Source organism: Centroberyx gerrardi, chromosome 20, assembly GCF_048128805.1.
Source record: "Centroberyx gerrardi isolate f3 chromosome 20, fCenGer3.hap1.cur.20231027, whole genome shotgun sequence".
NCBI lineage: Eukaryota > Metazoa > Chordata > Actinopteri > Beryciformes > Berycidae > Centroberyx > Centroberyx gerrardi.
This window is the reverse complement of record NC_136016.1, coordinates 23,749,666-23,767,154: the sequence shown is the minus strand read 5'-3', so window position 1 is coordinate 23,767,154 and position 17,489 is coordinate 23,749,666. Positions and strand designations below refer to the sequence as shown.

Below are 17,489 nucleotides of genomic sequence, written 5' to 3'. Positions count from 1 at the left end.
GACAATTTAAATATGTTTTGACTATAAAAGTGGGAAAGAAATGGATCACTTCCATTTATGAATTTACTTAAAGTTGTTATTTACAGATATTACTAACAGTCTGATTTGCTTACTTAAATATGGATTACACAATATGACAACATTTGTGTGTTTTAAACAATTTGGTTGTCATAGTAACGATGCGTGATGCGTTTCCTGTCCAACAGCTCCGGGTGCAGCAACAAGCTAGGAACATGGAAGTTTGGCTGTTGCTTATTCTTACGAACACGAAAATACAAATACGAAAACTTTTATTGTCCACGATGCAGAAATTTGTCTTTCTAACAAGACAAGACCATCAATACAAACACTGTAAACAACATAGACAATAAAAACAGTAAAAAGCAGTTGTAGAATACGGTGCAAGTACGGACAATTTACTAAATCCCAAGTCCCTGGAAACTACATTTCAAATTTAATGATATAAATTGGGGAGAGGGTAAATATGTTGATTTTGGTTTAAATTTTTTACTGCTGAAGGGAAATTCTGACTGTTTTCATGATGCATTTTCTAGAGAGACAGCGTCCGTGTTTGTTATTCTCTCCTCTTTTCATCTCAACACGTGACATGCGTGTTTTCACACGGAGTGACGGGAAAAAACACTTGAAATCCAATCGGAGGAGCGGTCAGACGGAGTTGTGTTTTGAATCGTATTCGACACAAATCTGACATGAAAACATCGGCTTCCACGTGGTTTTCTTTGGCTGTTCAGACTTCAGAAAAAATTTGATTTGAGATGCCTGTCTAAAACACAGAATCATATTCTGTCCTCTCTCTCTCTCTCTCTCCCCCTCTCTCTCCGTCTTTCTGTCCCCTCTCTCTAACCCTCTCTCTGCCAGTCTCTCTCTCTCTCTCTGCCAGTCTCTCTCTCTCTCTCTCTCCCTCTCCGTCTTTCTGTCCCCTCTCTCTAACCCTCTCTCTGCCAGTCTCTCTCTCTCTCTCCCTCTCCCCCTCTCTCTCTCTCGTCTTTCTGTCCCCTCTCTCTAACCCTCTCTGCCAGTCTCTCTCTCTCTCTCTCTCTCTCTCTGCCAGACTCTCTCTCTCTCTCTCTCCCTCTCCCCCCTCTCTCTCCGTCTTTCTGTCCCCTCTCTCTCTCTCTCTCTCTGCCAGTCTCTCTCTCTCTCTCTCTCTCTCTCTCTCTGCCAGTCTCTCTCTCTCTCTCTCTGCCAGTCCGGGTCCACCGTTCGCCCGTGGGACCGTTTCTCCAAAACCTCTCTTTCCTGCTCCTCCTTCATCTTTCCTCACTCTTCCTCTTTAATGAAGCAATCCTCTGTTTATTTAGGGATTAATTTGTGGCATTGAATAGAGACAAAAGCGGGAGTTTTTAATGATGTTTTTTTTTTTTTGCGCCGGGCTTTGCTTGGATCGGTTCAGCGGGCGTCCAAGCGGCCGAGGCGAGCGCTGGGGGACGGGCGGGAATAAAGCGCCCGGGTGTTAAACCGAGGCCACGGCTATTGTTCCGCCGTAAAAACCATTATCTCCACTTCTCCAACCGTCGTTTTAATACCTCGTCCCATAACTGTTTTATTACCTCGCCATCCCTCGCTTTCCATTTGATAATCCTGCCATTAAAAACCAAACTTTGCTGCTTCTGCCGCTCATTTGTGCTGTGAAGCTATTTTGTCCTTAGGGTGTTTAACTATTTTGTGTGTGTGTGTGTGTGTGTGTGTGTGTGATAGTGTGTGGTGGAGGAGGGGTGTGTGTGTGTGTGTGTGTGTGCGGGGGAAACATTGAAATCGGCTAAACTGTAACGCGCTGACCTTCAACATATTCACGCTGAGTTGAGCTCTGCTGAGATTAAATACGGCAAATTGGGCTCTGATTTTATATTCGAACGCAGCTAAAAACAGATTTGTTCTTCAGCGGTTGTGAAAGAGCTTAATTAGCTGCATAACTCAACAAAACGAGAGCAAAGACCTGCAAAACTGCTGGATGCTGCTTGGTATCTATCTGACTAATTCATATTTCTACATACAGAAAGTATAACACCGTTTCAAAACAGGTCGGAGTACGCGGAGGAAAACATGCGAGCTGCAGCCGGTGTCAGTGTGACTGATAGGTTTTAATATATTTGCTGCTTCTAGGCTAATTTCCACCAGAGTCCTCCCATAATTCATCAGTGGTGCCCCCCCGTCTGCAGACCCGTACAGATGGCTTCCCTCTTCTTCATGTCCATGTCGCTGCTGTTCTTTTCCTCACTTGACTTGAAAGTTGAAACGGTCGCTTGTCTGCTGGGCGAGTTTCATGACCTGCTGAACCCCCGCTGTGTCGTTTCAGGGTTACACACTGGAGGCAATCATGAGATCCACTGATGATTTGTTTTGGTGTTCCCACACGACAGCGGCCTGATCTTCAGACTGAACGTCCATCTGGTTCCACTCCGTTATTCAGCTGAGATTTCCTCCTCGTTAGTCGTTTTCTGTGTGGGGGGACTGATTTTCCCCGAACCGATCACTAGTGACCGACGTATCTGAACCGATCACTAGTGACCGACATATCTGAACCAATCACTACTGACGTATCTGAACCGATCACTGGTGACCGACATATCTGAACCAATCACTAGTGACCGACATATCTGAACCAATCACTACTGACGTATCTGAACCAATCACTAGCGACTGACGTATCTGAACCGATCACTAGTGACCGACATATCTGAACCGATCACTAGTGGCCGACATATCTGAACCAATCACTAGTGACCGACATATCTGAACCAATCACTACTGACGTATCTGAACCAATCACTAGCGACCGACGTATCTGAACCGATCACTAGCGACTGACGTATCTGAACCAATCACTACTGACGTATCTGAACCAATCACTAGTGACTGACGTATCTGAACCGATCACTAGCGACCGACGTATCTGAACCGATCACTAGTGACCGACGGATCTGAACCGATCACTAGAGACTGACGTATCTGAACCAATCACTAGTGACCAACATATCTGAACCAATCACTACTGACGTATCTGAACCAATCACTAGTGACCGACGTATCTGAACCGATCACTAGAGACCGACGTATCTGAACCGATCACTAGCGACCGACGTATCTGAACCGATCACTAGTGACCGACATATCTGAACCAATCACTACTGACGTATCTGAACCGATCACTAGCGACCGACATATCTGAACCGATCACTAGCGACCGACGTATCTGAACCGATCACTACTGACGTATCTGAACCAATCACTAGCGACTGACGTATCTGAACCAATCACTAGCGACTGACGTATCTGAACCGATCACTAGAGACCGACGTATCTGAACCGATCACTAGAGACCGACATATCTGAACCAATCACTACTGACGTATCTGAACCAATCACTAGTGACTGACGCCAACGCCAACGAAAAAACGTTGCAGGAACAGCTCAAACTTTAGTCCCGCCCACAAAGGTTCTGATTGGCTCGATCATTTCTCCGAGCGAGTACAAGCCTTTGACGAGGGAAACACCAGACTCTCTGAATCGCAAATGCAAATTAATTCGACTGTCATTTTGAGAAGATGAGGTCATAAATTATAATCTGCAATCAAGTTAAGTGCAATAAAACATTTAAAAAAAACTGTTAAGCAGCCCACATATATAATTACACTCAATAAAGAAGGATTGTTTTTAAATGACGATGGAATCCCTCTCATGTTTAATTGCACTCTCATGTAATTTTATAGCAAATTTTACACAGAAAAGTTGTATTTCTCACTGAGCCTTGAACCCCCAACCCATAACATTAATTGATATCACTTAGCATACCACATGATGGCCCATAATGATCCGTTTCAATAACCAGACTAAATCACAGCTGTGATTGGACAGTGCTAAACTGCTTCATACAGAGACATTTTATAGGCTTATTGTAGGAGTTTCTAATTGTTCATATTCAATCTTATTATTAGAGTGAATAACATATTAACACTATAAGAGCTTTAGCACAATCCAGTCTCAAAGCTTGAAAATGCTTCTTCAACCCGTCTCCTCCCCTCCATGACTGGAGCGGATATAACCAATGGGATCAATAACAGATCATAGCTTAGCTTTAATTTCATGTATTTTTATATCAAAATCTCATTAATTTTACTTCCCAGAAAACAGAAAGTCTTCGAAGTAACGAGTGGTGACATCATCGTGTACCAGGAGGCGTAAATAATAACTCCAACCAATAAAAACATCACAGATTTTTGATCAGTCCCGCCCCTCTGCCCCTCCCATCCAATAAAACTGCCTTTCTCTCCCTAACTGATCTCCCATTGGTTTACACTTTTGAATGATCCCTCCCTGCATTATGTCCCGCCCCCACATCCTGTTTCAACAGGAAATACATTACATTAAGGAAGTAGATGCAGTCAAAATGCCGTTTTACTGTGACTTTAACTCTTACCTGTCTGTCTCCTCCTCCTCCATCCCTCCTCCTCCTCTCCTCCTCCTCCTCCTCCTCCTCCTCCTCCTCCTCCTCCTCCTCCTACAGGATCTTGGAGCTGCAGGAGAAAGGCGACCTGGACATCCTGAAGCAGAAGTGGTGGCCCCGCACCGGCCGCTGCGACCTCAACAGCCACGCCAGCGCGCAGCCGGACGGCCGCTCCCTCAAGCTCCACAGCTTCGCCGGCGTCTTCTGCATCCTGGCCGCCGGCCTGCTGCTGGCCTGCCTGGTGGCCGGGCTGGAGGCCTGGTGGAACAGCAACCGCTGCCGCCAGGAGCAGCCCAAAGAGGTGACCGAGCACAGGGCCCGGCGGACGGGCCAGCGGGGGGAGGACACTGCCACACTCTACTTTAAGGATCCAGCCGCAGACGCGAGCCCCGACTTAGTAGAGCTCCAGTACACCCAGCTGTAGAGGAGAGAAGTGTAGGGAAGCAGATGTAGCGTGCGGAGAGCTGGGGGACAGAGGGATGTCAGATAGGAAAGATAGATGTGCACTGTGCCACATCAGCCCAGGCCACTGATTGAAATCAAATTTGGTCTCTTATTATTATTCCCCCATTTTTTTCTTATTTGTTTTTATCCGTCCATCGCTCCACACCACCACGTCTTAATCCCCAATCTTGCAGAAACCAGCGCTCATCTGTTTTTTGTATGGCATATTTTCTACACTCTAAACCACATAAAGGACACAACACGCTCCACTTGACCATTACCTTTACTAATACACTCATAAGCCAGCTGATTGTTGACCCACTTTGTTTTCTTTGCCTTGATGCATGAACTCGGGGCCGTAGGCAAACAGAATCGAATTAGCCCAGCAAGTCAGGATTTGGCTATTGGCGTGTCCTGCATGTTTTTTCCCAGCAAACCCCCTGCTAAAACAGCTGAGTACACTCTCAGACTTTGCTGATTAATTCCCACAGCGCTGGCTCCGTAACCAGTCGAGTGCTTGGTATTGAATTATTGTCATAAACTCATTTTCTACAGTGAGGCTTTTGGTAATTTCCAGCGCCCAAGGGTTCTGAAAAGAGATTATAATTAGCAGGAGAGAGAGATCGCTCAGGCAGAAAAGGATAACAATGTTGAACGCTGCCACCCATTCTTAACACTTTTGGACATTTTCTATTTCAATGCAAATTCCTTATTAGATGTCAAGAGACAAAAAAATAATACATTTGATTTGTTCAAGAGAACTTCAAAATGCAGTTGACCCTGCTTTTTAAGATTAGTGATATTCAAGTGATTTCATTCTCACATTCAGTTCAGCTCATTTTCTGTTTTTGCTGATAGATACTCGAGACTTAAGTGCCTGTTAAATAAAAAAAACACACATTTGTCAGTTGCCAAATCACTTTGCCTTATTAATGAAATACAACCCACTGTAAGAACTAAGCTAATAGTTACAGACACGCAGGAGTTTCAAGAAGAATACCGCTCAATTAAAAATAAATACAGTCCAATCAATATTAATGCACATCAACAACTCTCTACTCTATAAACAAGACAACAGAGACTCCAGTGATAGTATTTGATAATTGATACGATCAGATCTGAAACTGAACTCTTAAAAAATTAAACTCTTAAAAAATAAATGGGTACTGTCACATCTTAAGCAATTCTATCTGTTTGGTTCATATTTTGATGTTGATTATTTAATTAGTTTGATTCTCATTTCTTGGGTTTCTGTCTTTAGGAGAGAGTTATTGATTGACTGGAATATTTTAGACCATGAGGGAAAAAAACATCCTTAGTTCCTGGACTCTGATCTTGAGTCAGTTTTTGCTTCTCCCAGCGATCATTAAGGCTACATTCGAAGAATATAAACTGATCTGAGACCTGCGTTTTTAAGCTCTACCTCCAGATAACAGCAGCAACATATTCCCCCTCCTGTGCCAAGTGCATCAAACATACAAGGAACTTAACTCAAGAGACTGGGAAGGAAACCACATGACGCAGCAATAGGAAGTAGGCTTCAGTCCCTGATCATGTGACAGGGGACAAATTGGAAGAAGGCTTGTTGGATCCATAAACTAAAGTGTGAGCAGACAGTAGGCCTGTATGCATGGGTGTGTCACCCTTAGCAATAAGATCTGTCTCCAACACCCCAGTCCATAATCCCTAGTAATATCACTGTGTCACGTCTTATTGCAAATTATATGTCAATGTGGACACCCGTTTTATCTATTTCCTCTCCTTTTCTCTATCTATCCTTTTTTTTTTTTTATTTACACTTGACTGTCTATGATCTCGTGCAGGTTACTAAGGATTACAGACTGGCAAGGGTTTCTGGTCCATTGACATATAATGACATTACAACTGCTTCATCGGAGGGGAGGAGGGACATTTGGACAGAGAGAGAGAGAGGCTGGGATGAAGCAGAAGCTATTGACACAGGTCAGAATAGACCTCCTATACAACTGTCAAAAAACTATCTGTGCCGCCGCCAAGGTCCTTTGTTTTGAAGGGGGTCGGGTCGGGTGGCGTGGGTCGATTCTGGATTTAGTCTCCAACAGAGCGGAAACATGCCCACCCTGTTTATCAGTGGCCAAGGGTTCTGGAAGTTCATTTCCCATTAATTTTTTCCATAGACATTTCAGAAAATCGTGGTATAAAGTGGTTTAAGCTTTGAATTGAAACCAACCGGCTACCAGCTGAATCATGAGCTTATAACAATAGATTAAAGAATATGTGTACATATAAAAAATGTCATAAATGTATATAAAAAACTAAAAATGGCAACGTTGCAAGTTTATAACATTTTTAAGAGGGATGAACTACTCATCCCATAAAGCATTGCGAGTCTTCAACAGTGATACTAAATAATGTAATAATAGTGATTACAGATTTATAATTATTTTCTTCTCCTTATCCCTAAAGAAAAGACATCTGACAGTAAAACAATGAAGCAGTGTCAGGTTGCGGATAACGTTTCTCTCCGATTGGTGGGAACTCTCTAAAGCTCGTGGGTAATGTAGCATTTGACAAGGAACTCAGAAATAAAACACGATTTCTTAACAACTAAGCTGAAATGAGATTAGACTGACGGCTTCTACAGGAACAGAAATAGTCGTTACGCAATCTGACAGCTCATGGTAAGCCTAGTTAATACTGTTAAAACGTTATGCCTAACAGTGAAATTCCCTATGAGAAAAATGAATGGGAAATTTACTTCCAGAACCCGATGTTCATCTCTATTCAAATGTGTTCAAATTAATTTAATTCATGATCTAAAAATGGACCCCGGTGTTCGTTTGTGGTTAACTGTAATCGATGGACTGAATTTGGGCTCCGCTCTTTGCAGACGACACGATAATTAAAACTGTAAGTGACGGCTGGCCTTGGCTGTTCCATCAGGCGCCGACTCCGAGGGCAAACTCACCCTCTGCTAACACTGCATCTCCCATCATTAGCAACCCTCCTAGCTCCTAGTGCCTTCCTGTTTCTCCTTGGTTTGTTTCAGTTTCATTTTAAACTGTAGATGCATGCAGCAAGGGCTGACCTCACTTTCACCTGCTGTAGGCGCACTGTACAGGAAGATTACATCCTGATGTAAATCACAGATAATCTTTCAAATGCAGCTAGGTAGTGAGTAACATAGTGCCTTTTAATACATACATGCCTATTTTACAAATTATTTCTAAAGCCATTTTAAACCATTTATAATGCCATTTTTAACTAAAATGCATTAACGCCTTTGCTACTCAGCGAGAGGTGCACTGATACTAGTTTTTGTTGATGCTGACCATGCATGAGTACTTATTTTTGAAAATGTATGCAGTATATGATACCAGGTAATGTACTTTAACCTGGTTTCAGCCCAATACTTGATGCAGATTGTTGATTGGTTGAGTTAAACCTCTGTGGGCGGAGCCAAAGAATCACAGTTTTTCAGAGTGCAAGTTAGCTAACTGGCAAACTTGAATGTCAAAGAAGGAACTCTGGTCAAAATATAAATAAATGTCAGTGACTTCTTTTTTCATCCATTCATGCTCATGGCATCATGATGTTGGAAGGTCAGCAGCTAGCTAACTAGCTTACCTAGCTAGCTATAGGCTAGTTTGGCTAGTTTGAACTTGGAAGGTCAGCTAGGCTAACTAGCTAACCTAGATAACAGTTTGGCTAGATCACAGATCGCAGATGCGACCAGATACTACCAGATACTACCAGATACGACCAGATACGACCAGAAAAATTGGTTCTTTGGCTCCACCCACTGAGGTTAAACTCAACCAATCAGATTATTTCTGCCTGCAGAGCAGCTCTGCCTCAGAGAAACGTTTGTAGAACTAAAACTCTGCGTACTTGAAGCTAGCGTCAGCATCAGTGCACCTGCTCACAGGGAGGGTGGACGTCCATTTTGGAGGCGGTCACTGTGCAGAGAAGTAATATCAGGCTTTTAGAGGACCGTCAAACTGTTCCCCTCATGTGAGAGAGGCTTTAACAGCCTGCTCACGCTCTGCAATGAAAATCCTATATCTATGTGGGACAGAAAAAGGTATTTGGACAAGTGTTTAAATATTTCAAAGGGCCACATGAATCAAAAGTGAACCAGATACAGCCAAGTAGTTCTTAACGCAGTTGAGCACAACCCACTCGACAGTTGCATTATTTGTAAAGTAGCGGGAGGGAGAATGATTTAAAATCCCCCCCACTGGGAGCGCTCATTAAAAGAGCTGTTTGTTTTCCAAATTAATGGAAACCTTCAGACTGCAGAGCTGCTGTTGTTTTCCTCCTCTCCATTTATATCACCAGTCTGTCTTTAACGACTGGCTAAGGTTTGATCTGAGGCGTTTATTTATTTAGGCTAGCTGCCAGTTTGAAGCTATTAAAAACATATTTTAATGAGGTGCCAGTCCGCTAAAACAATAACCTGCACCGAGATGTTTTAATTAGCTTTGAGAGGGGCTTTTTGAGACTGGAGGGCGATAATCCAACTCTGCTAGAGCTTTGTCGATAAGCACAACATATGATGCTAGAATACATATTCATGTGTTCCTTTAAGGTTTAAACCTCATTTTAAACAAAGAATGAACACAGATGTTAAGCCTCAGTAGCACTTGACCTCAGTGGATCAAGATGGATTGGGACTCTCGAGGTTTCATCAAGTGTGTTTGCAAAAGCCGCGTAGCTGTTTCTACAAACTTAGGCATCACAAGCATACTTCATAGGATTTACACTCTTAAGGAGGAATCGCCTCAGCATACCTAATGTTAAGTGGCAGTCTCATCTTGAAAACTGTGGAAGATTGACCAACATCTCTGCTTTTCGCTTGTGAGAACAGATGATGTACGTTAGCACTAAACTATCTAACAATCTTCCACTTATTTTATTTCTATTAACCTCTTCCATCAGTTGCTTTTGTGCTCTCCTGATAACACTACAACATAACTAAATATCTGTGTGGTATATATATAAATGTGTCATGTGCATTGTTATCAATATCAGTTGTGTTACCGTGATCAGGACTGTGACTAATACCATTGTGCTCTAAGTTGAAGTGAATCCAATGCTGGAGCCAAGCTAGATTGTCTTTAGAAAAATTGTTTTTTATGCGTGTGTTGTAAACTGATAAGCAGGGAGGCACCCTGACATCAACATGCTGTACTGAAGTCATTCTTCTGAAAGTAGCTGCTCACACATGCTAGCATATACAAAGACGTGATGGGAATTTTGATTATGTAGCCTCTATTCCAAAGTTACATACTTGATATGCTAGTCATGCCTCCTATCCCTCTACATACTCCTTGTCCTTTACCTTTCCATGACCCAGTGTACTGAAGTATACCTTTGGTTCAACGGGGAAACACTCAAGTGTCTATTAATGCTTAACAAGTATGCATGACTGCAGTCATCTGGAGATGCAGTGTCAGCCGATGTTTTGATTAAATTGTTCTGATAGCAAACCAATTCTCCAAGGCTCAGCACATATTGTACCGGCTCCAAGGGCATGTCGGCCTGCAGCAGGGGAAAATACACCTCTGAGGAAAAAACAGCTCAACTGTGTGCTGTGTGCTGTATCAGAACATAATCTCTATTTCAGTTGTGTGTACTAGAAAATGAATAAAATAAAGCTAGAAGACACTCAGAGAGCGCAAATCTCTGCCAATGCTGAGCAATTTTCCAACTTGCTGTTTCACCCAAAGACATAATTCCTGTTGCTTAAATTTTTAAGTTAAATTGATTTCTTAACCCTCCAAACATCCCCTTGGGATTTGGAGCCAAGTGTCTATCTCTGTTAGTTTCATAGTTATGGCTAAAAAATAATCGTCTAACGGCTGTTCCTTGGCCCAAGGCTGATGTGTTCGCCAACTTTCACCAAGTTTTTGAGATATCCTGCTGACAGACAAACTAACCAACAGGCGAAATCATAGCTTCCTTGGTGCAGGCGATAAAAGCTTTACAACAAACTTAAATCAGTCAGTTTGGCTCCAATATTGTTTTTCTCCAAACATCAAACCTCTAATCCTCACTGGCCAAGTTTGATTTCAAGGTGCACATACTATACACCTGTCACACCAAATTGGTTTCTGACCTCATTGGCCTCTTCAATCCAAACAGCAAAAAAGACAACTGCTGCTATCAGCTGCTGATAGCAGTCAAACAAATCATTATTGGAAACAAAGGCCACATCAAACGATGACAAAGAGAGAAACTAAAGAGATTGAGAATGCATGGAGCACCAAAAGACCTGAAACAGTCTGAGAAACCGGCCCATCGCCAATCTCAGCCTCTGTGTCCCTCCTCCTTCCTCCTCTCTCCATACCTCCTCCTCTCCCGTCTCTCCTCCCTCCCTCTCTCCTCTGTCCTCCTCCACCACTCCCCACTCCTCTTATAGGACAAGGAGGTGAATCTGGAACAGGTGCATCGTCGTATGAACAGTCTTTTGGACGAGGACTTGGCCCACAAGCAGATCCCCGGCCCCTCTATCGAGATCTCTGCGCTGGACATCGGCAGCATGCAGCCCAGCCAGGCGTCTCTGGTGCCGGGGCCGGAGTCCGTGCGGGACTTCGCTGTGACCACCTTCCTCCCCGGGGAGGGGGCGCCGCCTCTGCCCCTTCCCCACCCTCACCATGGGGGGAGCCTGGGCAGGACGCTGGCCCCCTCCCAGGGCCCTGGCAGCACCACGTTGCCCCTGCACCACCCGCTCAGCAGCACCAACATCAGCGGCACCATGCAGTGCAAACACAGGGCGCCCAACGGGGGGCTCTTCCGGCAGAGCCCTGGCAAGACGCCCATGCCAATGTCCTACCAGGCAGTCTCCGCAGGACCCATACCCGAAGCCATTGAGGCCACCCACAGTACGTCCATATGATGGAGCGCCGGGAAGCGGGACAGCGGGAGGGGAGGGGGGTTGACGGGGAACGGCGTCTGCATCGCCAATAAATCGCTCTCCGGACATCGGTCTGGTTTCGGCTTGTGGGGCGGGTCGGGGATCTGTAGAAGAAGAATTATAGGGGGAAAAAAAACAAAAAAACATATGTGTACAAAGTAAAAAGATTTTTATTACCTGTTCAAGAACAACCGATGTTACAAAAGGGAGGCGGGCGGGTTGGCGGGTGTAATTTTTTTCCTTGTATATATTTGTAAATACCGAGAGAACGAAGTGAGGTTAAAGTGTATTTTGAATATTCTCAATTTTTGAAGTTGAGTTATAAAAAACAAACAAAACGAGATAAAAAAATATATATATATACATTGACGAAAAGTTATGACTGTTTGAATGGCTTTGTAAATTTTGTTCAATATGAAACAATGACGCGAAATTCATTGTGATTGTTTTCTAAGTGCCGAAATTAAACGATGTCTCTCCACAACTCATCAATGTAGACGACTACCCATGATGCACCGTAGGGACATTTTAGTGTGGGACACCTACTGTTATGCACCTCTGTACCAACCCTATCTATATCTTCAGCATCGGACGAAAATAATCACAAAAGAGTTTTTTTTTTTCATTTGTATTAAATATATAATATACATTGTTTTTTCCAATCAAAAGTCTACATTTGTTTTCTTACGTTGAATCTAAATGGTGTGTCATTCGACGATGGGGGGGAAAAAAAAATACCTGAAACTGAAGTCGATTTTTGTCTGTTTCATAGGTTTTTTTACACACAGTCTCAGCTGAGTGGTTGTTTTTTATAGTACTGTTTTTTTGGCATCAGTGTTGTCCAAGTCAGGAGTTTGTTTGCCCTCGGAGAGCCGTTCATGCAGTGCAGAGGGAGGAGTTCACTGCTTGTCGTGTCTCAACGTCAAGGGAGGAAAGAAGGGTGCAAGAGGGGAGGACAGGAAGAAAGGGAGGATAAGAGGAAGGATTGGAGGATGAGGAGGAGGAAGGAGAACGTCTTAGGGTGCGATCACACCGACAGCTGGTTTTCTTCGGTCTGAACCAGAGTGGAAGAGTTGACTTTGTTTTATTTTTTTTGAATTTGGTTCATTTAGGTTCAAACTGCCCAATTACAAGCCAACCAGAGCTTGTAAACAAAAGTCACATGACTCACAAGTAGCTTGTTGATTGGACAGTTTTGGAAACCTGTCATCCTGCAGGTTAGAAACTAGACATCCTGTAACTTTATCTAACATGCTGGACTTGTCTGTCTCTTCTTCTGTGGTGTTCATACCAGTTAAGAACAGATGAAGAAACAGCTGAATATGAGCATCAGTCCAGACTTCATTTTGTTCTGCTAGGCTTTCCAAGCAGGAACCACGTCCAACTCCTACCCACAATCCCTTGTGTTTCGGGGTGATTTCCTGTAGTTGGTTGGATTAACGAACCGCACCACAGTTCTCTTGTTAGAGGACTGAGACTCTCTGTGCCGTTATTTGGTGCCACCAGAGTTCAAAGGTCATTGTTCTCACCTGGACAAACCAACCAACTAAAGGAGGAAACACTGCAGAGTTCAGAGAAACCGATCAGAACATGCTGGCTGTGAACGCACCCTAAGAGTCTCTGCCTCTTTGGTTTGTGCGATGAGAGTAGTGGCAGGCGAGGGTTGAACAACACCAGGAATTGTTATTTTTTACATTTAACCTAAAGAACAAAGCATTGTAGAAAAAAAAAGAAAGCATTATCAACTATATAGATATGTCTTAATTTTTTATACTGGAGGATTTAATGTCAAAAAACTTGTATACAGGTTTTTCTCCTTGAAAAGCAGTGCAGTTATTTTAATCAGAGAGACGGAGCGAGAGCAAAGTATCAGCATCATTCCCACCAGTCATTCCTAATGAGACCCATTATCACCTACAGAGATGACAGAGGGGGTCATTATCCAAACTGCAATCACGTCTCACGATGTTGGATATTTTGCAGGTGCCATACCTCAACTGCTTGTAATATAGAGGTAATCAGATTATTTGTTTGCTTGTAAAACGATTGATTTTTTTTTTTTTTTTTTTATGGAATATATGATAAGCCTTTTGGAAAAACCATTTTCAACAGGTAGAATGGAAATATACAACATGGAGAACCACACACATAAACTTTACCCCTATAGGTCTTTCATAAGTGCGATTAACATGCATTTATGGCCCTCACAAGTCTTGACTTCATATTCGTTTGTATTTTTCCAGATATTGGCTATTTGGAAATGTGTTGACATTGATCACATATACTGTACGGTACATAAACAGCAGCTAAACAGCAGGACTACAGAGAGAACCTGACCAACAAGCCTTTGAAGGGTTTCCATCTGACCAGCGCCCTCAGTTACACATTTTTACACGGCTGGATTTACACAGGCAGTAAAAATGAAAAGCTTTGTTCCCAAAAATCCACAATGCCAACTCTTAAATTATTGATGGCACACAATTAAAACAACTTTTTGGCACTCATGGTATTTAGGATGAAAGATAGCAGGTAAATGTAGTCCTTGGTTGACAAAATGACAACACTTTGACATACAGACTGTTAGAGATAGAGAGTGTTTCGGAAATGAACTCTTAGTGTTATTTGACTTTGTCCAAGATTGCATCATCTTCATTTCAAACAACGTGCGAATGAAAATGACATCTGTGGCATTCATATCTTGGATAACAAAAGACATTTATATCACTGAAAATTGGAGGAAAGTAATAATAATAGTAATACACTGATTTTAGCATCTAGGCCAACTGCTTTTAAATCACAGCTTTGGTTTAGATTTGCATTTACATCAACATTTAACTCATTTACCTGAAAAGAGAAAATCTATTTAGCCTGTTGATTTTAGGCTCAAGATTAGTTTCTCAGAAATCAAGACTTTTGGTGGATTTGGCCATAAGACCAAAAAATTTGGCTACATCAAATTTGTGTGTCAGAATCTTTTATAACTGTGGATCCAGATGTTTAACATACTGTAGATATGATGTGATCTTTTTTTTCAACTGTCACAAGGAGAACATGAGAAATAACAGATTGGATGGATTTTCCCTGTTTGGATTACCATGAATAAATCAAATCTGTGACAAGGAGCGTCAAAAATACATTTTCTGTTCCTGTGTAAATGCAGATTCTTCAGTTAAGAGGGAAACCACTCTCACATAGTTCTACCGAGGTGCGTGGTGTTGTGCAGTGACCTGGACAAAAGGGAAACAAGTCAGCTACACTTGGTGACCGATTACGGAAGAAACTGTGATTCACCTTATGCTGCTCCCCCCACTTTGCTATCTTCCACTTCAAACGCAGTTGTAACTGTCCTTCCGGTTAAACGCTGACTAGCTTGTCTGCTTGTTCGTCAATATGGAAACAATGAATGAAATATGGAAACATACATCATCTAAACTGCAGTGATCGGATGGCGTAACTACTATTAACCCTAACCCCTGAATTTCCCCAAGGGGATTAATAAAGTGCTATCTTATCCTATCTTATTACTGATTGGGTGGATGACATGCGAAAGTGGCCCGAAGTAACCCACAGGGACATTTTCAGTTTCTTTGTGGATGGTGCTGCTATGAGGAACTACAAATTGCCCCATTGTCTTATGGAGTACCCCAGGGGTCAATTTTGGGGCCTATTCTATTCTCTTTATATACGTAGGTTTCCCCTGGGCCACATTATTCGCAGCTTTGGACATATTTCCTACCATTGTTTGCCGATGACACTCAGTTGTACATATCAGTTAAACCAAATGACCAATAATCTAATTTCATGGCAGGATTGCCTAACTGCTATAAAAGTCTGGATGGCTCACAACTTGCTCCAACTGAACTCTAATAAAACAGAGATAGCCCCTGACCACAAATCTTACTTCCGCTCTAAAAAGAATTGAGATAACAAAATGAACAGCAGCCCAGCACCCTGGTTCCCGAGAAACATAAGGTGAATAACAGTCCAAACACATCGGTTTTAAAATCCACCTTCCTCGTTCGACCGAGTGTAGCCACATTTTTCTTTTCGTCCAGGAACAGACGAGCAGGAAAGGTGACGTGTGAAGTTATGTTCGGCATCAAAGCCAACGGAAGCGTCAGGATTTTGGCGTTCAGCGGACCGTCGACCTGACGCCGCTCTCTCCTGAGCAGACTGTACATGGATATGTTGAAACTGTCAGTAGTTACTATTGTGAACCAAAGTGACCTCGCTATTCGCACTGTGTTCCACAACCTGAAGCACTGACTGACTGACTGAGAGTGGGAACCCTGAGGTTTTGATTGGTCAGCAACCAGGAAGCGCACAGGAAGTCTGCTTGTTGTTGTTAAACTCCAACGTGGGTGGGGTGGGGGGAGGGGGGGCTCACTGCCCGGCTACATGTGTCATCCCTTTCCATTTAAACGACAGCCCCCACACCCCGACAAAAGATAAAAACAAACAAACTGTCATAGCATATAGTCTGTCACAGTACATCTAAGGGAGACCCTTATTTTATTTATGAATATGCTGCTTGGAGTTTCTTAATCTTTAATAAAGAAATATGGTTTACAAATCTCTTCGTGATGTTTTTGATTTACAAGTTACTGACAGCAGGATTTTTTTCTTAAATGTTCTTGCAATTCTGTTTTTGGGGAATACTGATTCCATACTACTGTTATACTATACTGTTATACTACTATGTGGTTAGGTTAACACACATCAAATTCAGGTAATTTCATTCTCTATCTCTTACTTTCAACTAAACATCACAGATTGTCTCTTTCAGGCCAGGCAGTCAAGAATCACTATATCTTCAAAAATCACTGACCTTAGAAATTGCTGTTTTTTCAGTGCTTAAGCCTACAGTTTGGCATGAGGTTTTGGTGAGGTTGGGTTTAATGTTTTTAGGTCAAAATCAAGATTACTTTGAGCTTTGGAGTTTGGGCCCCGAAGTTACAACCCATGTTACTGCTCCCACCTGCACTCATGTTACAGGCATGATGCTCTTATCCAGAGAAACTGACAATGAGTGAGCAGATGGGTGTTCAATGTCTTGGTTAAGGAAATCGACCCATGACGTTTTGGATACTGGGCGGTCTCTCTAACCTCTGGGCCATGTGGTTTTCACTGAGGGTACAAACAACCAGGCCCACCTTGTCTTTCCATGAAACAGACTGAGCGGAAAGAGGAATTATTGATTCCACTTCAGTCATGAAGGGAAGATGTACAGTGGATATCAAAAGTCTTCACACCCTTTCAAATTTTCTAATTTAGTGCCTTGAAGCCTGAACAGAAGTGCAAAACCAATGTAAAACCAAAAGGCTACTTATCTCTAACGTATTAAAAATGGAAAACTAAACCACCTTGGTTGCATAAGTGTGTAATCACTTCAATTACATCTTAGAAGTAGAAGCACCATTTGCTTTGATAACAGCAGGGAGTCTCTACCAACTTAGCACATGCAGATTTAAGACTTTCTTCTTCACTCATTCTTATTTGCAGAGGTTAAGTGAACATGTCATCCACTACGAATGATGCAATCCCCCTCATGGCCAATCAGTAACAAACATTTCTGCTTGTTATGCCCTGCAACTGTAGGTGAGTCAGTGTGATTTTTATAACTGCTGAAGTCAGTGGTGAGATGCATCATTTCCACAAGTTTCCTCAAAATCCCATCAGTGT

General features: G+C 42.7%; 1 protein-coding gene across 2 annotated transcripts in view; it reads left to right on the top strand.

Annotated features, from left to right (window-relative positions):
• The window catches only part of LOC139918919 (glutamate receptor ionotropic, delta-1-like), a 590,452-nt gene extending 578,663 nt beyond the window's left edge, over window positions 1-11,789 (top strand). The window contains exons 16-18 of one of the 2 annotated variants that reach the window (XM_078290848.1): window positions 4,526-4,766; window positions 6,733-6,871; window positions 11,313-11,764. In XM_078290848.1, the coding sequence (XP_078146974.1) occupies window positions 4,526-4,766; window positions 6,733-6,871; window positions 11,313-11,764 (832 nt within the window). Of the gene's footprint in view, window positions 1-4,525; window positions 4,767-6,732; window positions 6,872-11,312 lie in introns of both variants that reach the window. The other variant, XM_078290849.1, reaches the window with a different exon arrangement.
• Window positions 11,790-17,489: the final 5,700 nt, after the last annotated feature.